The sequence below is a fragment of the Chiloscyllium plagiosum genome, unplaced genomic scaffold (assembly GCF_037043375.1).
Source record: "Chiloscyllium plagiosum isolate Xiang-an unplaced genomic scaffold, Cpla_swu_hap1 HiC_scaffold_24, whole genome shotgun sequence".
NCBI classification, from domain to species: Eukaryota; Metazoa; Chordata; class Chondrichthyes; order Orectolobiformes; family Hemiscylliidae; genus Chiloscyllium; species Chiloscyllium plagiosum.
This window is the reverse complement of record NW_028270162.1, coordinates 14,152,136-14,177,798: the sequence shown is the minus strand read 5'-3', so window position 1 is coordinate 14,177,798 and position 25,663 is coordinate 14,152,136. Positions and strand designations below refer to the sequence as shown.

The window sequence follows — 25,663 nt, the reverse complement described above, 5'->3', positions numbered from 1 at the left end:
CATCTGATTCTTACACAGGTCCTTTTACTGCAGTAACAAATGTTTCAACTGCATTCTACGTTCCTGAGAAAGACAGCTTACTAATAACCTATCCCACTCCTCAAGGACTACTTTATTTTTTAACCTATTTTGAGGCACATCATCTGGATTGGATTCCTCACTCTGCGGGGCAGTAACTAACACCTGTTTCTCCAGTTCTTTCTCTCCAGTGTAATACGGTTTCAACATGTTCACATGACATATCCGATACCTTTTTTATCACCCCATCTGACATCTTTACTAGATAGTTCATCTGACTCAACTTTTTCTTAATTTGATTGGGACCACTAAATCCAGCTTTGAAGAGATCTCCAAGCACTGGTAACAGTACTAACATGTCATCCCCTTGGGAAAACATCCAAATCTCAGAACTTTTATCTGCCACCTATTCTATACCATGCCCTCTTTAGGTGCCGTTTAGCTAACTCACTTACTCAATTTAATCTCTCCCACACCTCCGATACATAATCTAAGTGCGAGATCTCAGACTTTGGTCCTGTCAATTTTTCTTTAATTAATTTCAAAGGACCTCTCACTTCATGCCCAAATGTTAACTCAAAGGGAGTGAACTGAGTAGATTCATTTAGGGCATCTCTGATGGCAAACAATACGAATGGGATACCTTTATCCCAATCGTTCAGGTAATCTTAACAGTATGCTCGAAACATGGTCTTCAAAGTCTGACGCCACCTTTCAAATGCTCCCTGGGATTCACAATAATACGCACTGGATTTAAAGTGCTGTATACCCAAGCTATCCATAACCTCCTTAAAACAGCCTAGCAGTAAAATTTGACCCTCAGTCTGACCGAATCTCTCTGGTATCCCATACCGTGTGAAGAAAGCTACTAACTCCTACTATCGCCCTTTTGCTTTGATACTTTGTTATGGTGTTGCCTCCAGAAATCTGGTAGACACAGCAATTATGGTTAACAAGAACTTGATCCCACTTTTTGTTTTAGGGAGGAGACCAACACAATCAATTATAACCCTTGTGAAAGGTTCTTTAAATGCGGGAATTAGCAACAAAGGTGCTGGTTTTATAACTGCCTGTGGCTTACCTACCATTTGACAAGTATGACATGTATGCCAAAAGTTAGCTACACCCTTGTGCATTTCAGGCCAGAAAAATGTTTTTGTACCTTACTCTGAGTCTTTCGTACCCAGAAGTGACTTCCTACAGCTAGTTCATGTGCTACCTGTATGCTACCAGCAACACAAGCTGGTGCACTTCGACCCCTTTCTCCTCTGCATGAACCAGTCGTGGTCTTCATTTTCATCTTAGGATTCTACCTTCCAGATAATAACCCTCCAGAATATTCTCTGCTTCCTTATTGGAGTACGCATCGACATACATATCTTACATCATCTTGTCTTGCTGTTGCAAGTCTCTTAGCCTTTCAGGACTAAACACATCTGTCTGACCCCCTGCCTGTTCAGGTCTTTCATGAGTATCTGCTTTTAGGGTATCTGCTAACTGAATCTCAACTCTTTGTTCATTCTCTTTACTTCTTGTTTTGCACAGTGACTTATGATAATGGGATCTGGTTACCACACAGAAATACCAGGATATTATCCCCTCAGTTCCTTGGTCTTCCTTGAGCTTCTCCACAACATGGGGAGTCCCTCCCATCTTGGACCCTGCCAAATAATTCACAAAACAAACTGAGTTCCTAGAACTAACACTCTGTCAATCATTCCCACTGTAACTCCCCAGCCTGGGGTTGGCACTCCAACCTGATCTTACATAGGGGAACGCGAAATTTCTATCCATCTATCCCACAAATTACCACTCTCTGATAACAGATCGGAAAGAGTGCATAGTCGCTCATCCCTTACTGTCAGCAACTGGTTAGATCCTGCATCTGTCAAAATTATAACTTCTTGCCCTTCTACCCCTGTTCTTTCTGAGTAAACTTTACCCACAGAGGCTAATCCTTTGTAGAGATCAGATACTAACTCCGTACCAAGACCCTGCCGAGGCTGTGCACTCTCCTGCAGTTCCTCAGCTCTTCGTGGGGTCTCCTTTATTACCTTCACTAATGCCACTTGCTTAGCTTCTTTTACCACATCTTTTCCCACAGAGCCTTTCTTTAACGACCTGCACTGTGACTTTGTCTCTCACCTTCTGGCAGTGAAATCACCGGCACTGGAATTTTCTGTGTCCCACTCCATTACAGTGAAAATACCTGAGGCTTTTCACCTCCTGTCCACCCTCTTGGGCTTCTTTATTATCCTGTGGTAAATTCTTACCAGTGTTCTCTACTCTTGGTTTAGTAGTTGCTATCTCCCTTTCTCCCAACTTAGAGTCATAGAAATGGACAGCATGGAAACAGACCCTTCAGTCCAACCTGTCCATGCCAACCAGATATCCCAACCTAATCTCGTCCCACCTGCCAGCACCCGGCCCATATCCCTCCAAACCCTTCCTATTCATCTAACAATCCAAATGCCTCTTAAATGTTGCAATTGTACCAGCCTCCACCACATCCTCTGGCAGCTCATTCCATACACATACCACCCTCTGCGTGAAAAAGTTGCCCGTTAGGTCTCTTTTACATCTATCCCCTCTCACCCTAAACCTATACCCTCTAGTTCTGGACTTTCCCACCCCAGGGAAAAGACTTTGCCTAGTTATCCTATCCATGCCCCTCAATTTTGTAAACCTCTATAAGGTCACCCCTCAGCCTCCGACACTCCAGGGAAAACAGCCCCAGCCTGTTCAGCTTCTCCCTGCAACTCAAATCCTTCAATCCTGGCAACATCCTTGTAAATCTTTTGTGAACCCTTTCAAGTTTCACAACATCTTTCCAATAGGAAGAACAGAAATGCACGCAATATTCCAACAGTGGCCTAACCAATGTCCTGTACAGCCGCAACATGACCTCCCAATTCCTGTACTCAATACTCTGACCAATAAAGGGAAGTATACCAAACGCCTTCTTCACTATCCTATCTACCTGTGACTCCACTTTCAAGGAGCTATGACCCTGCACTCCAAGGTCTCTTTGTTCAGCAACACTCCCTAGGACTTCACCATTAAGTGCATTAGTCCTGCTAAGATTTGCTTTCCCAAAATGCAGCACCTCGCACTTATCTGAATTAAATTCCATCTGCCACTTCTCAGCCCATTGGCCCATCTGGTCCAGATCCTGTTGTAATCTGAGGTAACCCTCTTCGCTCTCCACTACACCTCCAATTTTGGTGTCATCTGCAAGCTTACTAACTGTACCTCTTATGCTCGCATCAAAATCATTTATGTAAATGACAAAAAGTAGAGGACCCAGCACCGATCCTTGTGGCACTCTACTGGTCACAGGCCTCCAGTCTGAAAAACAACCCTCCACCACCACCCTCTGTCTTCTACCTTTGAGCCAGTTCTGTATCCAAATGGCTAGTTCTCTTTGTATTCCATGAGATCTAACCTTGCGAATCAATCAATCAGTCTCCCATGGGGAACTTTGTCAAACGCCTTACTGAAATCCATATAGATCACATTTACTGCTCTGCCCTCAATCTTCTTTGTTGCTTCTTGAAAAAACTGAATCAAATTTGAGAGACATGATTTCCCACGCACGAAGCCATGTTGACTATCCCAAATCAGTCCTTGCCTTTCCAAATACACGTACATTCTGTCCCTCAGGATTCCCTCCAACAACTTGCCCACCACTGAGGTCAGGCTCACCAGTCTATAGTTCCCTGGTTTGTCTTTACTGCCCTTCTTAAACAGTGGCACCACATTTGCCAACCTCCAGTCTTCTGGCACCTCACCCGAGACTATTGATGATACAAATATCTCAGCAAGAGACCCAGCAATCATTTCTCTAGCTTCCCACAGTGTTCTCGTGTACACCTGATCGGGTCCTGGGGATTTATCCACTTTTAACGTTTCAAGACCTCCAGCACTTCCTCCTCTGTTATCTGGACATTTTGCAAGATGTCACCATCTATTTCCCTACAGTCTATGTCTTCCATATCCTTTTCTACAGTAAATACTGATGCAAAACATTCATTTAGTATCTCCCCCATTTTCTGTGGGTCCACACAAAGGCCGCCTTGCTGATCTTTGAGGTGCCCTATTCTCTCCCTAGTTATCCATTTGTCCTTAATATATTTGTAAAAACCTTTTGGATTCTCCTTAATTCTATTTGCCAAAGCTATCTCATGTCCCCTTTTTGCCCTCCTGATTTCCCTCTTAAGTATACTCCTACTTCCTTTATACTCTAAGGATTCACTCGATCTATCTGGTTTATACCTGACATATGCTTCCTTCTTTTTCTTAACCAAACCCTCAATTTCTTTAGTCATCCAGCATTCCCTATACCCACCAGCCTTCCCTTTCACCCTAACAGGAATATACTTTCTCTGGATTCTTGTTATCTCATTTCTGAAGGCTTGCAATTTTGCAGCCGTCCCTTTACCTGTAAACATCTGCCTCCAATCAGCTTGCGAAAATTCTTGCCTAATACCGTCAAAAATGGGCCATTCTCCAATTTACAACTTCAACTTTTAGATCTGGTCTATTCTTTTCCATCACTATTTTAAAACGAATAGAATTATGGTCACTGGCCCCAAAGTGTTCCCCCACTGACACTTCAGTCACCTGCTCTACCTTATTTCCCAAGAGTAGGTCAAGTTTTGCACCTTCTCTCGTAGGTATATTCACATACTGAATCAGAAAATTGTCTTGTACACACTTAAGAAATTCCTCTCCATCTAAACATTTAACACTATTGGAAGTCCCAGTCGATGTTTGGAAAGTTAAAATCCCCAACCATAACTACCCTATTATTCTTACAGATAGCTGAGATCTCCTGACAAGTTTGTTTCTCAATTTCCCTCTGACTATTATTGGGGGTCTATAATACAATCCCAATAAGGTGATCATCCCTTTCTTATTTCTCAGTTCCACCCCAATAACTTCCCTGGATGTGTTTCCGGGAATATCCTTCCTCAGCACAGCTGTAATGCTATCCCTTATCAAAAATGCCACTCCCCCTCCTCTCTTGCCTTCCTTGCTATCCTTCCTGTAGCATTTGTATCCTGGAACATTAACCTGCCAGTCCTACCCATCCCTGAGCCATGTTTCTGTAATTGCTATGATATCCCAGCCCCTGTTCCTAACCATGCCCTGAGTTCATCTGCCTTCCCCTGGCATTGAAATAAATGCAATTTAATTTATTAGTCCTACCTTATCCCTGCCTGCCCTGACTGTTTGACTCACTTCTGTTCTCAGCTGTACCCGTCTCAGATCGATATCTTTCCTCACTACCTCCCTGGATCCCACCCCCCACTCACCTTACTAGTTTAAATCCTCCCAAGCAGTTCTAGCAAATTTCCCTGCCAGTATATATTAGTCCCCTTCCAATTTGGGTGCAATCCATCCTTCTTGTACAGGTCACTTCAACCCAAAAGAGATTCCAATGATCCAAAAAATGTGGATCCGTCTCCCATACACCAGCTCCTCAACCATGCATTCATCTGCTCTATCCTCCTATTCCTGCCCTCACTTGCTCGTAGCACTGGGAGTAATCCAGATATTACTACCCTTGAGGACCTCCTTTTTAAATTTCTGCCTAACTCTCTGTAAGCTCCCTTCAGAATCTCAACCTTTTCCCTTCCTATGTCGTTGGTTCCAATGTGGACAATGACCTCCTGCTGGCCCCTCTCTCCCATGAGAACATTCTGCACCCTCTCGGAGACATCCTTGATCCTGGCACCAGGGAAACAACACACCATTCTGCTTTTTCGCTGCTGGCCACAGAAACGTCTGTCTGTACCTCGGACTACAGAATTCCCTAACACAATTGATATCTTGGAAGCCGACGTACCCCCCGTTGCCAGTCTCAATACCAGAAACTTGGCTGTCTGTGCTACGTTCACCTGAGAATCCATCACCCCCTACATTTTCCAAAACAGCATACCTGTTTGAAATGGGTATAACCACAAACGACTCCTGCACTAGCTGCCTACCTCTCTTACCTTTCCTGGAGTTAACCCATCTATGTGACTGTATCTGAGACTTTCCCCCCTTCGTATAACTGCCATCCATCACATACTGTTGCTGTTGCAAATTCCTCATCGCTTCTGTCTGTCTCTCCAACCAATCTACTCGATCTGATAAGATTTATGGCATATATAATCCGCAGTAACCCTTAAACTCTCTTTAAACTCCCACATCTGACAAGAAGTACATATCACTGCAAAGGCCATTTTTGCTCCTTCACAATCTACAGACCCAGAAAATGACACTGTCTTATTCCTCTACAAACACTGCCCCAGGTTAAATTAATAGCTGTGGCTTATATTTTAAGCTTAATTAAGAGATTTCTCTCCAAAAACATATAATCAAGAAAGAACCCACTGTACTCACTAATATAGTCTTTCTCTTGGACAGACTTAAAACAACGATTAACTTACCTGATTCTGTGCTGTGAACTTTGCCCAACAGTTCCTCCAAGATTAGTTGTGAATTTCACCGTTTGTTAATTTTCCCAGATGCACTCCGATGTCCAGCGATACACAAATTCAAACAGCAAAGGCAGGTAACTATGCAGGTTCTCTCTCTCTCCCCTGCATTCTATTCTATCCCTCACAGGACAAACCTCTGACCAGAAGCTGGTCTTATGCACCAATGTGTACTCATCTGCTCATGCTGCTGCCCTTCTCACTTCCTGAACTTGTGTTCCTCCACGGGAATTCTTACCATCTCTGGAAGGAATTTTTAAACTCCTCCAGCATAATGATTTCTCTTAGAGCCTCAAAGGTCCTATCTATTTTGAAAGCATGCACCCATCGATCAAAATGACTATGCTTAATTCTTTCAAATACAATGAAAGTCTGACCTGGTTCCTTCTTTATGTTTCTGAACCACTGTGTATATGCTTCTGGTAGTATTCATAAGCAATTAAAATAGCCTGTTTAACCTCTTCATAATCTCTTGACATCTCATCCGAATATGCAGATAAGCTGCTGGTTTGCTGCGGGGGACTCGCCTCAGGCAGAGCCAGAGGTCAGAAGGAGTTGGGCACTTTCCACTGACCTTGCAGTTCGAGCACCTGGGCAAACTGCTGTGGAGCAGAAGAAGGCCTTGATTGCTTCATGCAGATACTGTGTATTAGAGAGATATAGAGAGTGATGCCATGACGGTGGGGGAATGCAGTTGGAGTGGGCACAGCTCAATACACAACATCTTCACCTCTTCCTAGCCTCCGAGAACAGCAAGAAGGATTCCCTGTCACACAGTGAGTACCAGGAAGAGGGAGGTAATCACTCCAGGAAGGGCTGGGCTGCTGAGCTGGAGGATTGCAAAGTTTGGATTTCTTGGGGTCTGTGTATTTGAGACAGAGAGAGGGACAGGGATGTGAAGGTACATGTTGTAGTGTTAGTGTCAGGCACTGCTCTGTCTTTTTCCAACACTCTGCTATCTGAGCCTCCCTCTTGGCCCAACTCCCTCTCTCTTGTCCCCAGGCATCTGAAACACACTTGAATGCATTTCCACAGAAACCGGCTGCACGCAGCTCTATGTGTATATGGCCCGGACTGGTTGATAGTGAGAGGAGCGCAGTGTTGGGGGAGGCAGTGTTCTTGTCAGAGAACAGTGGACAGAACGTGGCTTGCTTTGAGAGAAATATGCCTCTGAGGAGGGCAATGGGTGGCATAAAGCAGGATTTTCAAGTAAATAAACCTGCTACACTCACAGCCAATCCTCAGGGAAAGGCTGCTGCTGTTGCCATTCCAGAATATTCTCTAATTGTGGAATTCCCAACAAATTTCCTGAAGACCTTGATTGTTGTCTGTAGGCAGTTTGGATCAAACAGATCCAGAGAAGACATTTTGACTTGTGGAGAGAGCCCTTAATAACTCTCTCAACTGAGTCACAGTGGTAAACAATATATACCTGCATATACTTTAGAAAGATTAGGAATAGAAAAAGGGGGGAGAAAAAAAACCCAGCTGCACAGTGGCTCAGTGGTTAGCACTGCTGCCTCACAGTGCCAGGGACCCTTCTGGAGTTTGCACATTCTCCCAGTCTCTGTATAGGTTTCCTCTAGGTGCTCCAGTTTCCTCCCACAATCCAAAAATGTGCAGGTTAGGTGGATTAGCCATGCTAAATTGCCTGTAGTGTTCATGGAGGTGTTGGTTAAGTGTGTTCGTTAAGGGAAATCTAGAGTAATAGGGGTAGGGGAGTGGGTTTGGGTGGAATACTCTGAGGTGTGGACTGGTTGGGTCAAATGGCTGTTTCCACACTGTAGGGATTCTATGATTCTGACAATGCGGCAAATACCTTCACTAGCTCGGCCTACCAGTTTAGTCTGACCAAGCATTATCCATAAATCCTTGGACCACACCTAAGTGTTTGAGTAATTCCCTTAAAATTTCAGATTTACTTTTGTCCTTGGTTAAACCCTGGTTAAAACTTCTAAACTTTCTTGGCAAATTTGAAAAGCACCTTCAAATCCCAGAACCTCTTTAGCAATTTTAAGAGCCATTTCTCTCACTTTTACTTTAATCAACCACAAGCCACCAAAGGAAACAAATTGTTTCTCCTAACATTTACTTAAAGATCTAGGACACTAACCTGCAGGTGTTTAAATTTGCTGGGATTTTATGTACCCCCAAACCTATTCAAATCTGTCTAAATCAGTTCAAATCCCGATGATGAGCCCCCAACCTGTTACGACATGGGGTAAACCCTCCTGCTTAATTTAAACCAGCAAAACAGAACAGATTTATCCTATGCCGTAATCAGTAAACAACTACTTACAACTCCTTCCTCTAACCTAGCTTTTATCTTCCCTCTGTAATATTAGTCCGATAACACCCCCTGATTAAGATTTACAAAACAAAACTTCTTATCTCAAAACCAGGCAGCTTTCAGTTTTCTCTGTATTCCTGTCTTCTTCTTGGGGACTCTGCTTCACAGGTTACCGATCAATAAAGGTACCTTTAAGAGAGCTATTTTTGTGGCAGTCTTTACAAGTGGGTATTTGGCAGTTCTCCTCTCAACTGTTCAATTTTCCTTGGTCATATATCCCCAAAGCATCAGATTGTGTCATTGGCTTTTAAGATTGTCAACATACTAAATTCAAATGACTGGAATTTGGTATTTTTCATGGTATAATTTAAACTGATTGGCCGATTTTGTATCTGTTTTTGTCTCCAGGCAACCAGCTAATCCAGTTGTTCCACCAAATGTAACCTGTTTTTTCAGAACACTTGGTGCTGTCAGGCAGTTCTAGTGGCTTTTAACTTTCTTAAAAGTACAGTACACCCACATCTTCATAACAACCTCTATAAGGTCACCCCTCAGTCTCCAACGCTCCAGGGAAAAAAGCCCCAGCCTATTTGGCCTCTGCCGATATTTCAAATCTTCCAAACTTGGCAATCCTTGTAATCTTTTCTGAACCCTTCATGGATGAAAAACGTAGTCCAAATTTCTAAACAATATAGAAAAATTTGAACACTGACTGCCTCATAGTTGAGGATCCTAGCATAGCAAACTTTGTTTTAAGCAAACCTTATGAACTTGCACTCTCAATAAACCGGCAAAAAATAACCTCCTTGAAATACCCTAAGTTTACTGCATTATCGCAATCTCCGCAACGTTCAAGTAGCCAGTTGAGGCTGAGAGTGAGAAGGCTCGCTGCCATTAAGTTTTATTTAAGGCTAGGTTGCATCATTATTTAAGTGATTTATGCTGCAAGTAAAGTATAACAGTGATGTGTATACCTCCTGCATTATGTTTCTATTACTTAGTGTGTGTTTTTACACTGATCAAGAGATTCACATAATCAGTTGGAATATTTGAACAACCAGCACACTCCTATGCCCACAGATGCTAGTTATTGATAAGTTTTCTGTATCAGTACAGATATCGTGGCTGTTGAAGACACTCGTCCGAAGGCAGCACTTGTGGATCTCCGCATCAATGTCTGCCTTAGATGACAAGTGCCTCTCCAGGTTGGGGAATTGTTCCACATTTGGGAGGACTTCTCCTTTGATCTTAATGGAGGGACAGGCCAGATGCCCTGGGTCAGGTCAGGAAAGGACTTGAGTTGGTAATTTAGAACCCCAAGCTAATTTCTGGGGACAAAGGATCAATTCCCACCATGTCAGATGGTGAAATGTGAAATCATTGTAAAACATGTTGACCAGGTTAACTGCTGTTGATAGCCATTTAAAAAAAACAAACATTTTGTTAAATAATGTACTTTAGGGAAGGAAATCCATCATCCTTACCTGGTCTGGCTTACCTGCGACTGTATACCTACAGCAATGAGGGATGGGCACAGCCAGCCGACACCCACAAATAAAAATATAATTGTTGCACTTGTCAGTTGGCCTACTTGGGTCAGTTAGCTGGACAGTTTGTTTGCAACACACAGAGTGATATCAACACCATGGGCTCAATTTCCACACTGGCTGAGCTTACCATGAAGGGCTCTCCTTCTCAATCTCTCTCCTCACCTGAAAGATGGTGACCCTCCAATTATGCCACCACTCACCATTGTTAGAAATGGGGAAAAGTGTTGTTTTTGCAGATATAGAAAAAGCATACAGCAAAGGGGTACAGCAAGAGAACTATTAACTCTGCAGGTATTTAGGGAAGAGTATCTCTACTTTTCAGTGCATAATTATGGATAGTTAAGTACTAACTTCAATGTAGATTTATTAAAGAAAATAATTCCTTTTACCATAATGTTTAAAACAACAGTTTCAGCAAAAAGCTAAGATTACTGAAACATATAAGCGAAACATGAAAAAGATACATTGTTAAGATGTATGTACAAGAATGGAATGTACCTATGGATAATGAAAGAAGTTACAAAGGGGAACATTGAGATACGTGCAAGGGGGAAATTGCCAACTTGGAAAGAAAGGGGCAATGGGTGTGGAGCATAGATGAGAAGAGGCGAAATAGTAAGAGAGATTGGGTAATTAGGAGTCTGGAGAGATTACTTCACTCAGCTCAAAGGGTATAACTGTACATTAACCCAAGTTCTAATTTGCTTATGCAAGTGAAGCCCTTACTTGCAAGTTCGTAATAAATTGTCTTGTTTCCAGTTTTGGTGGTCTCCTCTAAATTTTATTGAATTTTGTTTCTAAGAGGAGAGCAGCACGATGCTCTGATAAGACATGGAGACCTTACCTGTGACTCTACTCCCGCGGTTGGCTCTTAAATACAAAAAAAAAAGGGACAGGCAACAAATGCTGGCCCAGGCTATGACATGCGGGAATATATGCACAGAATAACACATCGAACCTACTTTGAAGTCGACGCTGCCCCTGCTGTAAGAGTTGCGGGGTCTGCTGGGGGGCTTGCTGCTGACACCCCCGAGTTGATGTAGGTAAACACCTGCTGCACGAACCTTCTGAACTCCTTCTGTTTTATCCACCTTATCAGTCTCTCCCTCTCCCGCCTCTGCCCCAGCATCAGCATCTTCCTCGGAAGATTTCTCGGTGAGCACCATTGCCTTCAAACTGAGAGCAGAATTCAAACAAAAAAAAACTATCAATCTCCAATATCTGACAGCGTAAACTACTCTTCCTCCAAAAATTATAATAACAACATTATTATTATTGTTGTTGTTGTTGTTTACAATCCCGTTTCTCCCCCCCAGATAAGGGGGATACAGGTCATTGCCATACCTCCCAAACAACCCCTCAACCTGCCTTGATGATGAAGCGGTCCCCGCCCGTGTAATGACTGGCACCCGAGTTAACCAATAGAAGCTCCCATTATTGACATTCACGTGATCAATTGACCAATGGGAGTCTCTGAGGCGGGACTTGAGGCGAAGCAGCAAGTTCGATGGGCTCCCCGGTTGCCATGGCGACCGAAAACAATCCACTTTTCCCAAAGTTCCGCCTTTCCAAAAGTTATTCCCACCTCCTTTTAACAACCGCAGATGCGAAAGACGTCGAAAAAAAGTCGAATCCAAACCATCGCCCGTCCTCGTTTTTTAAAAAAATATAACGGTCAAAGCCCAACCGTCACCCCCTTCCCCAGAATTCCTTGCGTCAGCAGCCACGCTTTTTTGGGGGCGGGAGATAAATAAAACTTTTACGAATCCAAGGAGGGTTTAGAATCATAATGTCGGAGTGGTTTGTGTTTGCCCGCAAAGATATGATAGAATGATAAAAATATTTTGCTCGCGCCGTGGGTAGCAGTTGGGAGGGAGGTCAAAGGTGATAGTCAAAGGCGTGGTTGCAGCATGTCTGGGTTTCGGGCGGGAGAATGGGAGGGATGTAAACAGCTTTAAAGCGAAATCTCTTTCTATATCTGTAAAGGACATAAGATGTTTGTGTGTTAGATACTGCGGAAAGATAGGGTTAATTGTACACGTTGCCCTGAAGAGGTTGAGACTGAGTTGGTCTCTTGGAGAAAGACACTTTCTGGGGACCTTGTCAGCCTTCCCTTATATTATTTTCATCTATTGCCATTGATGTGGATTTACACTTTTTGTCCACACCTGGACCTTTTATATGTGCCTAATTGGCGTTTGATTCCATTCAGTTAGGTTTTTGTTTTGTTTTGCCGATGGGAAGCAAACTCAGTACCGAGTTGCGATGGGTTGAGATTTAGCACCAACTCTTTTTAATGCAGCAGAATAAACAATGACCATTTTCACCGAAAATCTCCCATAGTTTATGTCCACTGCTCTTTTTTTTTTAAAAAAAGTGGGGTTTAACATCTTTTGTTTTAATTCACCACGTCGCCGAGAATTGCGGAGAGTGGTTCATTCTCGCCTCCCCCACCTCCTCAAGCTCTTCTATTGTTATCATCATTTTTGTTTGGTCTCAAACCTACAATGTCGAAGGAGACCGTTACCAGCACATCCCAATCACAGTCCCAGAGTCAGTCCCAGTCCGCCTCGTCCACCAGCGGCACTGGATCGAGCAGCCTATCCTCAGCAGGCACTGTCATCCTGGATTCCAACCCTACCCAGGATCTTGCTACCATTCCAGAAGTGGAAGAATTGCCTAAACCTTGGGGACGCCTCTGGGCGCTAGAAAAAGGATTTTGGAACTTTGGTGAGTACCTTTAAAACAAAACCTTGTAGAACTTGTGCTTCAGGCAATTGATTCTGAAAGGTATCAACTGTTATGGATATGGCAAGAGCCAGCATCACTTCAGTTTTGATCTATCCTACGTGTTTTAGGTGCTTAAGAGTTGTGCTGACCTGAGCTTCTGAGTTTGGACTGGTAGTTAGGCATGTTCTGATCAACCCGTTCCCAGATGTTATTACACACTTCTGAAACAGGTAGAACTTGAACCTCGGCCTCTGCCCTTTTTTTTTCATTCGACCTTTTTGTATTGACACAAAGGGGAAAGTCAGCCAAACAATACTCCTGTAGGGAAGTCTGCTCTGAATTCTTGTAAAGTGGTGTAGATGTTTCTAAACTGGAAGCTTAAATTGAATTTTGCAGTAATTGCTCATAAACTGTAGCAAATCTGATTCTATTATTGGACTATTTTTCATTTATTTTCAATTTTCACTGTTTTTGATGTCAGCTAGATTATTTTTAAGAAACCTTCAAGTATAAAAGAAACACCTACAGAATGCAGTATTCCCTTTATGATGAAAATAAAAGCAACATTGCTATGTGCATTTACAATAAAAGGCGATAGTACTATCCGAAGGCTTTATAGTCGGATAAATAAATATTTAAAGCTCCCTTGTTAATTGAAGTCTAATATGTTGCCCATTCAAGTTTTGCCTGAGTGTAGTCTTTCTTGCAGGACTGGGAGGGTCAGTATTGTCAATAGGCCCTTGAATTTCAAATTCAAAATGCTTGTAACCTGTTCCATGTGTGGGCATTGTACACCAGGGTTTTAAAGCTTTTATCAATGTGATGGGTATTGTGTCCAGCTCACTAACCACCCTACATTTTCTTTGTGATTTAAGTTACCATTCAGTACCCCAAAACAGCTGTAATTTCTAGTCAGCTGTTTTAATTTGAGGTTTCTCCTTTTACTGAGTAGTTGGTGTAACTGAAGTTGGTCGAGGGGTAAATGCCATAAAGACATGAGAGGAGAAGGTTGTGGTGGTACAGAGAATTGATTATATAAAATGTATAAATTGTGTGGATTGAATTTTGTCATGGCTATAAATAACATCGAGATCTCGGTGGTGTTATGTTGGTACAATAGTAATGTTATTGAAGTGATAGCTTGAGACTTGTTCTGAGTTGAGAAAAATGAAATCAGATGTCTGAAATTATAAATATCACACTGTATTTGTTTACCTAAGGAGTCAGTACCTGAAAGGGCCATGTGCTTGTTTCTAAATTCTCATTTATGAAAAGGAAAGTAGTAAAGTATTGCAGGTCCCTAATCTCTGCAGTAATATAAATATTTTGGAACATTGTTCAGGTATTACAATACAAAGGTTGTACATTGAATCTTGTCTGATAAACCTCCCAAGTGCAAAATGAAGCTTAAAGTAACAATAATACTTTTTATAATTTAATTTTTGTTCATTTTTGAGTAGTGCTGTGGAAAGAAAGACACTATAAATCATATGTTGGAAGGAGGAATAGGCTGAAAAACAAAAGACAGTACCTGAAATATTGTGCACAATTTTGGTCCCCATGCTTGAGGAAGCAGACACTTCAGAGGACGTTCACTAGGTTGATTTCACAGATGAGGAGTTTGTCTTGTAAAAAGAGATTTAGCACTTCAGGCCTAAACTCTCTAGAGTTTAGAAAGAGCAGGTCATATTGAGATGTAAAGGATGCTTAAGGGGGTTGTAGATGTAGAAAGGATGTTTCCTTGTGTGGCCATCTAAAACAATGTCATAATTTTAAGATAAGGGGTAGTAATTAAAACAGATCAAGAGGAATTACTTCTCTCTCTGTTGTGACTTTCTGGAATTCACTACTTCAGCACAGGATGTATGCTGGGACATTGAATAATTTTGAGGAAATATACAGATATTTAATTAGTAATGGGTTGAAGGATTATGGGGAGTTAGCAGGAGAGTGGAGTTGAGGCTGTGATGATCATATCAAATGGTGGAGCAGGTGTGAGGTGGTGAATTAGGCATGAGTAGGCCTCTTCTTGCTCCTCGATATTATGTTCTAATGATCAACATTTTGATCCAGAAACATGGAGTAATAAACAGTTTTGGAATTGTCCTGAAAATGGTCTTGACATTGTGTAGAAGTTTTTGGTAATAAATTAACATATTTTAGATATAAACCGGTTTGAAGCACTGATACTAACCTTCAATGTTCATTTCATATTGTTGAGCTTCTGTTTTCAAAATTTTACAGGCTAATAATGTAGTGTCCGTTTTTGACCAAGTTTTAATTGGATGTTTCTGTTTGAGCCAGATTGAGGAAGCAAAGAGTGAGCAAATAAATGTGTCATCAAGCAAATGTCCTAATCTTGTGTGTTAGCAATTGACGAAGCAGCTGGCTTGCAACAGTGAGAGACACCTTAAATTAACCATCTTTTTAAACTTCTTTCCTTTTTGATTTATTTAAACATGAGGGTAGTTATTGAAATGATTTTGAAAAGCCTTGTGTACTTTGACAAGTATATAATACTTTGAAGTCAGATATTCAGATATGCTTTGTTTCCTGTTTTTATTTTTGTACACTTAATGATATTTGGTGGCTAGCTGCTGTTCATTGACAGCTTGAAACTTGTGGTGAGGTCAGATGAGGAGCACAAGCTATTTGGCTCAATGCCGAGTTAAGAATATTTGCAGAGAAATGTTGCTCATGGCCGATTAACTTAATTCAATTAGTGACAGTTTGTATGTAAGAATTTCTTCCAAACCTGGGTGATTTTTATTAGACAAAAATAACCAAAGAACCATGGATGTTGGAAGTCAGAAACCAGAACCGAAATTGTTGGAAAAGCTCAGCAGGTCTGGCAGTGTTTGTGCAGAGAAAGCACTGAAGGTTCTGAAGAACGATCACTGGACCAAAATGGAAATTCTGTATTGTCTCCACAGATGCTGCCAGACCCACTGAGGTTTTCCAGCGATTTCTGTTTTTGTTTCTGATTTTTTTCGTTGGGCTTGTCTTAATGTATGGTTCTGTGAGCACATTCACCCTCCAGCACCTCACTCAAAAATGTTTTTTATTTATCCGAGTTTTGATTTGCATTGATTATTCTAGGAGAGTATATCTTGTGGAAAGATATTTGAGAACTTTAGAGACATGGATTTGTCCATCCAATCACGTCTTTTTTTTTTGTCACAGATTGCTTAGATAACGAGTACTGGTTCGGAAGGGATAAATCATGTCACTATTGTTTTGATCATCCAGTGTTGAAGAGGAAGGAGCACTTCAAATCGTACAGCAAGAAACACTGCAGAATTATCAGAGTAAGCTATGACAACACTGTAGCTAGGACTATAAAATGACATTTGAAGGTTTCCTTTTGAGTCCGGTTGAATAGAATCTGAATGTCAGTTTATACGACCTATTGTTCTGAATCATATTCTGTATATGAAAACTAAGAAACGTAATATTGATTCATATTTGAACAAAATTGATTTGATTGCCTTTTTAAAATATGTCCTTGTTCGAGCATACGTGCAAGAAAAGTAACCTGATTGTGATTGCTGTGATGCCCCACACAGCTGCAGAATCTGTCAACCGTTGCTATTTGGAAAACTAATACTCAGGCTACTAGTGATGCAGAGACTGCCTCACCCAGGGCTAGTTTTCTGCCAGTTTTCTCCCCTAACTCCAAAGATGGTGGTTCCTTTCTTAAACAAAAATCACAAACTTGGAAATTCTGTATTGCGATCAGTATACGTTTATAAAGTTAATAATTGTAATTACTACTTTAATTTGCTTACCAATACTTCCTGAGGTTTGTGAAACATCGTGTCATACAGTGGAATTACAAACCAAGACCTGTTGAAATGCAGCTCATCTAATCTCAGTAGATATGGTTTATTTGGTACAGCCATATTAGTCCATTTTGAAATTATGCATCCTTTAAAGTGACTGGTGTCCTGGGGTGAATGCCTCTTTTATATCCTTCTGAAATGATGAACTTTTAACAGCTTCAGTTAAAATCATTGGGAATTCCAAACGAAATTTAAAAATCAATTAATGCAACATTTTTTGCCCATTTGGTTTGATTGTTGCTATTCTACCTGTATTCCTGTATAAGCTTAGAATAACCAATGCTAACATTGGCTGACTTTGTGGGTGGAAGCACACCGTTACACTTTAGCTCACATATACAAAATGGAATGTGTAGCATTGGTATAGATGTGCTACTTCCAGCAATTTTAGCAAACCAGTTCAATAATTGAAAGCGTACACCTCCGTTTCAGAATTTATTTCCTGGTCTTATTTAGGAAAAGGGCCCTGGAAGCACATTCGTAGTATTTATTGAAGATCACAGTTCGAATGGTACCTTCCTGAATGGCCAGATAATTGGAAAAGATCGAAGATTACCATTGTGCAACAATGCAGAAATTGCAATTAATCATGAATTACACAAAGGTAAAAACGTGTTTTTAATATATTGGTAGTTGGTCCAATTTGGTTGCATCTTTTCTGGACCTGCTTGCAAGTATACTTGGAAATTTGCTTCAAATATTTATCACTGACAAGGTTGTGCTTGGACTCGTGCCTTATGTTACTTTATGGCCGTTATCCATAAATACCTTTTATGGATTGGGAACACTTTCTCCATCCGTAGCTTGCGAGAACTCCAATTTTGGTTACTCCTTTGGACCAGGTTGATCAAGTGCAGGGATTGCTGATCTTTGTTATAATTCTTGTTGGATGCTAATTTAAGCAGTCTAGGTCTTACTAGTTTTAATTTTTGTTGGGGTTTGTCACATCAACAAACCGGTCATGTGCACCAGACGGGCTGAAATGATACTGAGAAACCATAATTAAGTGCCATAAATTTATTTGCAGGAAAGTGGGTCCAAAAGCTAAAAATTGAGAATTGGAAGTTGATGATCTGCTTTAAGTGAAACTACCAAAATTGAAAAGTGGACTAATTAAATTGCTCAAAATATTTCTTTTAGAAGTTAATCTGGAGGCTTCTGTTGATTTCTAAATTCACTTCTGTGACCTGGGGATTTAAATATTCCTGGGAGGCACTTAAAGAAGGAAGAGCATGGAAGCTTTCTGATTGTTATGCTTTACATTAGTCCCTAAACCAACATCATCAAAAGAGATCAATCATCTCATTGCTGTATGTGAATTAACTGGTGTGATTGTCTACTTTGTACAGTGACTATATCTCAAAAGTATTTTATTTGGATATCAAGCAGTTTGGAGCATGCTGAGTCATGATAGTGGATGCATGAATTCAAGTTAATACTTTTGAGATTGAAACCTTTTCAACATTTTCCTTAAGAGACATGCCTGTACTGGTGCTTGTGCTTCTTTTTAATGTAGGTGTTCAATGAATAGCAAAGTGGAACTTTCAGAATACATGCACTAGTACCTTACAATCTAGAGAAAACTCTCACAGTACAGATCAAAGCTTTGATCCTGCTATTCCGATGGCCAAATAGCTGTTGAAATTACACCACTCTTGCCTATGCTTTCGGACCATGCTGAATGCTTAAATGGCTGACTCCATAGGAACTGGTTAGGAAATTGAAACTTGTAATGACAACTCCTACGCTTCTGGAATCCTCTGTAAAAGGTTCTTTTAAATTGGAAACTTTTTGGAGTGTTTTGACTCAGTCAAACTTAATACAGGGGAACCTCGATTATCCGAATGAGATGGCCGGGCACTATTGCGTTCAGCTAATCAATTATCCGAGCCCCAACCCATTCCAACACTGCCCCTCCCACCCCCAACCCTGTCCAACACCGCGCCCCTGTCCACCCCCAACCTGGTCCAACACCGCACCCCCACCCCGCTCCCCCCATCTAGTACTGCCCCCCAGCCCTCCAACACCACCCCCACATCCAACATTGACTACCCCGCACCCCCGTCCCCGCAATCCTGTCCAATACCGCCCCCCCTCCCCACCCCCCCTCTGGGGGCCGGACTGGACATCAACAACAAGAGTGCTGCTGCTGCAGCTGCCGTTGTGGGGTAAGTCTCTAAATAGCGCGCACACACAACATTTTACTGCAACTTTTTGACACGTTCCACCTTTACCCTGTACAGGACAATGTTGGAGAGATTATCTGGGGAAGGGGGTAGTTGTTAGGGTACAACCCTCTGTAGAACTCCAGCGAAAATGTGGAGAGAGAGAGAGGGGGCGGGAGGTCATTCATTTGGAGATGGTCCCTATTTAATCACTGCAAACAAAAGACACGATCACTGTTGGAAACAAGTCTTTGACGTAATGTTTCTGTCGGCATAATCCGATTTTCACATAATTGGTATTCAGATAATCGAGGTTCGTCTGTAATTGCCCAAAGAAAGTGATAGGATGAAAAACTTCCTCTAACACCTGGGTGACTATTAATCTGGCCCCCTCAACCACATTTTGTTGTTTACTGTTGCCAGATCATTAGAAATCAATTCTTGCCTATCAGTGATTCAACATGGTATTTCTATGGCCAGTCTTTTGGATCCATGTTGAACTCCCTCCTTATTGCTCTACTCTAGACTGGGCAAAGCTGGAATGTGGGACAGCTCTTAATTAAGTTGATTACAGGTCAGTTAGCTAAAAAATGGAAGGTTTCTGTAAAACAGTGTTTTAAATGAGGCAGATGATTTACTCTATGTTTCTACTTCTAGTTTTTGTCTTTTCTGACCTCACAACTGATGACCAATTGAACTTGCCAAAAGAGTTCCGGGATAAATACATCATTTCAAAACCTCTTGGCTCGTAAGTATAAGTTATCTTTCATTCAAGCTCTAGAATATTGTAATATTCTTACCGACAACTGTACAATTGTTAGGAAAACACCAGACAGTAACCAACTGGAAAAGAAGCCAGTTGAGATCATTATTTTCTGCAGTGCTTGGATATTCCTATTAGCAGCAGTTTAATATTTCCTTTTTCAAAGATTTGCTGAACTCTTGGATTCTTCTCTACTTTCCCAAAATGATCATTCATCTATGTGATCTAAGTTTGCATGGGGTACCTTTTTGGAGGAAGAAGCATTTCAACTGAACTGACTACACTTTTAGTAAAGTTACCTGGATCGTGATGAGGGAAGCAACTCCAGTTGTTCAATGCTATTCCCCACCTAATTTGAAAAAAAACGAATCTAGCATCAAGTAGAAAATGTATTGACTGAATAAATTAATGTTGCTGTTGGAGAAATTAGCGCAATAAAGCAGAGACCACACAAGACAGATTGGGTGAAATTGATAAGCTGTTTGTTACAAGTGATATCGCTAGAAGAGAAATTGATGAGGCTGACACAGAACTGACCGTCTGTACAGGTGGATAAAGGGTTTTCTTCCTTGAGCTGAGGATACACCACAAAGGTATACAGGAAAGCCACACACACAGACCAAGTCCTGAACTACGAAAGCAACCACCCCAACACACCCAAAGAAGTTGCATCAAGACACTATTCAAAAGGGCCTCAACACACTGCAGTACACCAGAACTGCAAAAAGAGGAAGAAGAACATCTATACAATGTATTCGCCAAAAACGGATACCCGCACAATTTCATCAACAGATGCCTAAGGGAAAGACAACGGAACGAGGACATGCCGCAACCCAAAGGACTAGCCACACTACCATACATAAAGAGCATTTCCGAACTGACAGCCAGACTACTGCGACCACTAGAACTCATAACAGCACACAAACCAACAGCCACTCTCGGACAACAACTCGCCAGGACGAAGGACCCGATACCCAGCATGAGCAAAACCAATGTAGTGTACAAAACACTACATAGGAAAAACTGGAAGACAGCTAATGATCCGCATCCATGAATACCAACTAGCCACGAAACGACACACCAGCTGTCCTTAGTAGCCACACACTCAGATGACAAGTCACATGAGTTCGACTGGGACAACAGTACTATTATAGGACAAGCCAAACCGAGAACAGCCAGGGAATTCCTAGAGGCATGGCACTCATCCACAGATTCTATCAATAAGCACATCGATCTGGACCCAATATACCGACCACTGCAGCGGACAGCTGGAACTGACAACCAGAAGCGGCAGATACAAATCACTATAAATGCCGGAGGAAAGATCACAGAAACGCTTCACAGGAGGCTCCCAAGCATTGAGGATGTTACCAAGCCAGGGGACGAAACGTCTGCAACACAAATTCCCAGCTCGGTGAACAGAACCACAACAGCGAGCACCCGAGCTACAAATCTTCTCTCAAGCTCTGACCTGTCCTTTGTGTGGCTTTGGTATTCCTGTGTTTTCAGACTTCCCTTGGGCTTTGGGACAGCTGTGCTGACCGGGTCCAGGAAGCTTATTGTTAGTGTGTTTTGGGAACTGTATTCCCTTGTCTGCGAGTGACTATGGTTCTGTCTGGTTCCACTTGTCAGCTTGTTGGTCAATGCTGAGGCATTCTGGGTGCTTCTGGTACAGTTTGGCCAAGTTTGATTTCCTACATTCTGTGTGGGCGTACTGTGAGTAGGCAGGGTGGCAGATCTTTTCCCACAGTAGTGTAAACAAGCTCTGAGCTATAATACTCAGTTTTTTTTGTTGTGGAACTACACCATTTAAAATGAAGGATGGACAGTATATTCTTCTTGAATTGATTTTATTACTAATAAGTCTGAGTGCCATTTATAAACTCTGCAATTTCTTATTTCAGTTTAGCTCTTCATATATTGAAGTAGAGAGCTATCCAATTTTATAAATTTTCATCTCAAACTTGTAGACAAGGAGTCCCAGCACTGCACTTGCAAATTGTTATATTGTCAGCAGGTATAATCTTCAGTGTGAGGAAGACAAGTCCCTTCTGTAGCTTAGGTTTATGTGCAGTTTGTCTTATCCTTCAATATGTAATTTGGATTAATTTCTAATTTTACAATATTTTTAATGCTGCAGAGGTGTTTGTGGAGAAGTGAAGCTGGCATTTGAAAAGGCAAACTGCAAGAAAGTAGCTGTGAAGATTGTACATAAACCCAAATTTGCACAACTTGTGTCTGAACGAGGCGTAAGTATGACCAAATGAATTGCACAGTATCTGTGTAATCTAATCTAAATGTATTTTGTTTTGAAGCCAAAGGCGTTTAACACCATTAAAGTGAGGGAGCCTTCTCTGGCTCGGCAGTGTCTCTCCCCCAGGAGGTGCAGTTCCACTCCGGAACATCCCAGATGGCCTCCTACTTCAAGGATCACAATTTCCCCTCATGTGGTCAACAATGCCCTCTCGCGCATATCCTCCTAATCCCGCACCTCAACACTTGAACCCCACCACTCCAACCGCAACAAGATTAGAACCCTCCTGGTCCTCACCTTCCACCCACCAATCTCCAGATACAGCACATCATACTCAGCTATTTCTGCCACCAATAGTCAGACCCCACCACCAGAGATATATTTCTCTCCCCATCCCTATCAGCATTCCGCATAGACCATTCCCTCCGAGACTCCATTGTTAGGTCCACACACCCCACCAACCAACCCTCCATTCCTGACACCTTCCCATACCACTGCAAAAGGTGTAAAACCTGCGCCCCCCCCTCACCTGCATCCAAGGCCCCAAAGGGTCCTTCCACATCCAGCAGAGATTTTCATGAGCATCCATACACCTCATGTACTGTATCTGTTGCTTTTGCTGTGGTCTCCTCTACATTGAAGAGACAAGATGCCAACTTGTGAAACGTTTCTGAGAACAATGTGTCAAACAACCCTACCGCCTTGTGGCTGTCCACTTCAACCACCTCCACCCCCTGCCGCTGCCGGCGCCACCACCACCACTCCGCCAAGGACATGAAAGTCATGGGCTGTCTCCACCGCCAAATCCTAGTTACCTGATGCCTGGAGAAAGAATGCCTCATCTTCCACTGTGGGACTCTCCAACCACATGGCATCAACATCTATTTCACCAGTTTCCTCAACTCCCTTCTCTTTTTTTTTCCCCCACCATCCCAGATCCAACCCTCCAACTCTCCACCACCCTCTTGAACTGTCCCACCTCTCCACCTTCCCACCTGTCTGTTCCACCCTCCATTCTGACCTATCATCATCATCATCCCCCACCTACAAACACCTATTGCCTTTCCAGCTTCCCCCTATCCCACCACCACCACCACCAATATATCCCTCAGCCCCCTTCTCCCCATTCCCCACATTCCTGATGAAGGGCTTATGCCCGAAACGTCTATTCTCCTGTTCCTCGGATGCTGCATGACCTGTTGTACTTTTCAAGCCTTCTTGCTATGCAAGTTATTAAACTGAGTAGAAATCTGGACACTATTCAAAGTATGCTGTGAAAATAGTGCCAGGAGCACAGACTGCAACTGTTGATGAACAAGTTTAGGATTAAAATCTGGCAGTAGTCTCTAACAGACATTGTGAATACTGAACCTTGCAGTTCATTAAGAACTGGTTGGAATCTGTGGTTGAATGGGTCGGATGGGAGCTAGTGTTATGAAGATGTTCTGTCCAGAACATGATAGGGAATTCTCAACAAGGTATGGGGGAATTATTTGGTCAAAAAGTAATTTCCTGTATTAAAAATTAATTATCTTTGCTGTGAAGCAATGGCTAAAGAGAGGCTATGCAAGGCAGAGTTGATCTTTGTTGTATGAAATACACAATCAGCATGGAGAGCAGGTCACAAAATATCCTTTTAGTGTTTTGGGTTTTAGACTTTTGAATTGGGCAACAGGGAATGATATTATAGCAGGGTGGCTGAATTGCTATACCTTTCTCCCCTTAATTCCATCCAAGTTGGGGCAGCATGGTGGTTGTGATTAGCACTGCTGCCTCATAATGCCAGGGCCCCGGGCTCAATTCCACCCTAGGGCAACTGTCTGTGTGGAATTTGCGCATTCTCCCCCTGCCTGGGTCGGTTTCTGACAGTCCAAAGATGTGCAAATTAGGTAGATTGGCTGTGGAGTTATAGGGGGCAAGGGTCTGGGTTGGATGCTCTTTCGAGGGTTGGTGTGGACTCGATGAGCCAAATAAACTGCTTCCACAATGTAGGGATACTGTGATTAAGTTCTGAACCCTGCTTCAGGGATATCATACAGATCTCTACAGCAGAGTGAGGGCTTCTACTAAAGACTGTTAAATTTTCTACATGAGTGATTCTAGGAGAAAACAATATATCAACCACAACTGAAAAGTAACTTCCTCAGTTGGAGCCAAAACATCTAAATGCAATCTGGGGTAGTATTGACGTGATAACATTGTTGCTGGATTGGTAATCCAGAGACCCAGGTAATGTTTCGGGGACCTGGGTCTGAAACCCATCGCAGCAGATGGAATTTAAATTCAATAAAAGCTGGGACTGAAAGTCTAATAATGACCATGAAATATTATTGTGAAAACTCATCTGGTTACATTTAATAACCGTTTTCTGTTATTAAATGTAACTCCAAGCACACAGCAATATTGTCGACCCTGTGAAATGGCCTAGGAAACCTCTCTGTTGTTTGCTTAAAATGTCTTAAAAAGAAATGAAACCATAATATTGATGAAGGCACAATGTCAAACTCAGCCTGGTTGATTATGAAAAGTTGTCATCCTCAATATCTGGGGGCTAATGCCAAAATTGAGAAAGATGTCTCCAATTAGTCAGGTTGTTGTGTTTGACAGTCATACTTGTGCAAGTATACTTGCACACACTGTTCCGGGAAACAAAGCATCTCCCAGAATGTCCTGTCTCACTAACATGGTAAACTCACCAGAGGTGATAGCATTGTTTATACAGTCAGAATGTGAGTTGTCCTTTGAGTCCTCAACATTGATTGTGGACTTCGGGAAGCCCCCAGGTCAAACATGGTCAAGGAAGCCTCCTGCTGGTCACCATGTGATACCCCACCACTTCTGTTGATGAATGAATAGTCATCCATGTTGAACACCACTTGCAGGATGCACTGAAGGTGGCAAGGCTGCAGAATGTACTCTGGCTGAGGGACTTCATTGTCTATCACCATGAGCACATGACTGATGAAGCTTGTTGGGCCCTAAAAGACATAGCTGCTAGATTGAGTCTGAAGCAGGTGGTGACAGAGTAAACAAGAGGGAAAAACTACTTGATTTCATCTTCTCTAATCTGCCTGCCACAGATGCATGTGTCCCTGACAGACTGATCACTGCAAAGCCCACGTGAAGACTAAATCCTGTCTTCATACTGAGGATCTCCTCCGTCCTGTTGTGTCACATTATCACCATGCTAAATGATGGACTTCAAACATGTTTAGCAACTTGACTAGGCATCCAAGTGGTGCTGTGGGCAATCAGCAGAAGCACAATTGTATTTCAACACAATCTGCAACCTGATGATTTGGAAAATCCCCTGCGCTGCCATTATTGTCAAGCTAGGAGTTCAACCTGCTTTATTGAAAAGTGCAGGATGACTTACCAGGAGCAGTGCCAAGAATATCTAAAAACGAAGTGTCAGTTGGTGAAGCAACAGATCTGGACTAGCAGGTCGGACAGCATAAGCAGCAAGTGACAGACTGAGCTAAGCAGTTCCACAAACAATGGAATAAATTTAAATTCTGTAGTTCGATTACATACAGTCGTGAATGATTGTGGACAATTGAACA

At 42.2% G+C, this 25,663-nt stretch overlaps 2 protein-coding genes across 4 annotated transcripts in view; one reads left to right on the top strand and one right to left on the bottom strand.

Moving 5' to 3' along the window:
- Positions 1-11,612, bottom strand: part of LOC122562546 (uncharacterized) — a 101,364-nt gene extending 89,752 nt beyond the window's left edge. The window contains exon 1 of one of the 2 annotated variants that reach the window (XM_088000302.1): positions 11,309-11,612. In XM_088000302.1, the coding sequence (XP_087856428.1) occupies positions 11,309-11,512 (204 nt within the window). In that variant the 5' untranslated portion in view covers positions 11,513-11,612. The remainder of the gene's footprint in view (positions 1-11,308) is intronic. The other variant, XM_043715462.2, reaches the window with a different exon arrangement.
- A 703-nt stretch (positions 11,613-12,315) lies between these two features.
- chek2 (checkpoint kinase 2) overlaps positions 12,316-25,663 on the top strand; it is a 43,298-nt gene continuing 29,950 nt past the window's right edge. For both annotated transcript variants that reach the window (XM_087999909.1, XM_043715463.2), the window contains exons 1-5: positions 12,316-13,076; positions 16,260-16,384; positions 17,375-17,522; positions 19,741-19,831; positions 21,987-22,095. In XM_087999909.1, coding sequence (XP_087856035.1) covers positions 12,854-13,076; positions 16,260-16,384; positions 17,375-17,522; positions 19,741-19,831; positions 21,987-22,095 — 696 coding nt within the window. In that variant the 5' untranslated portion in view covers positions 12,316-12,853. The remainder of the gene's footprint in view (positions 13,077-16,259; positions 16,385-17,374; positions 17,523-19,740; positions 19,832-21,986; positions 22,096-25,663) is intronic.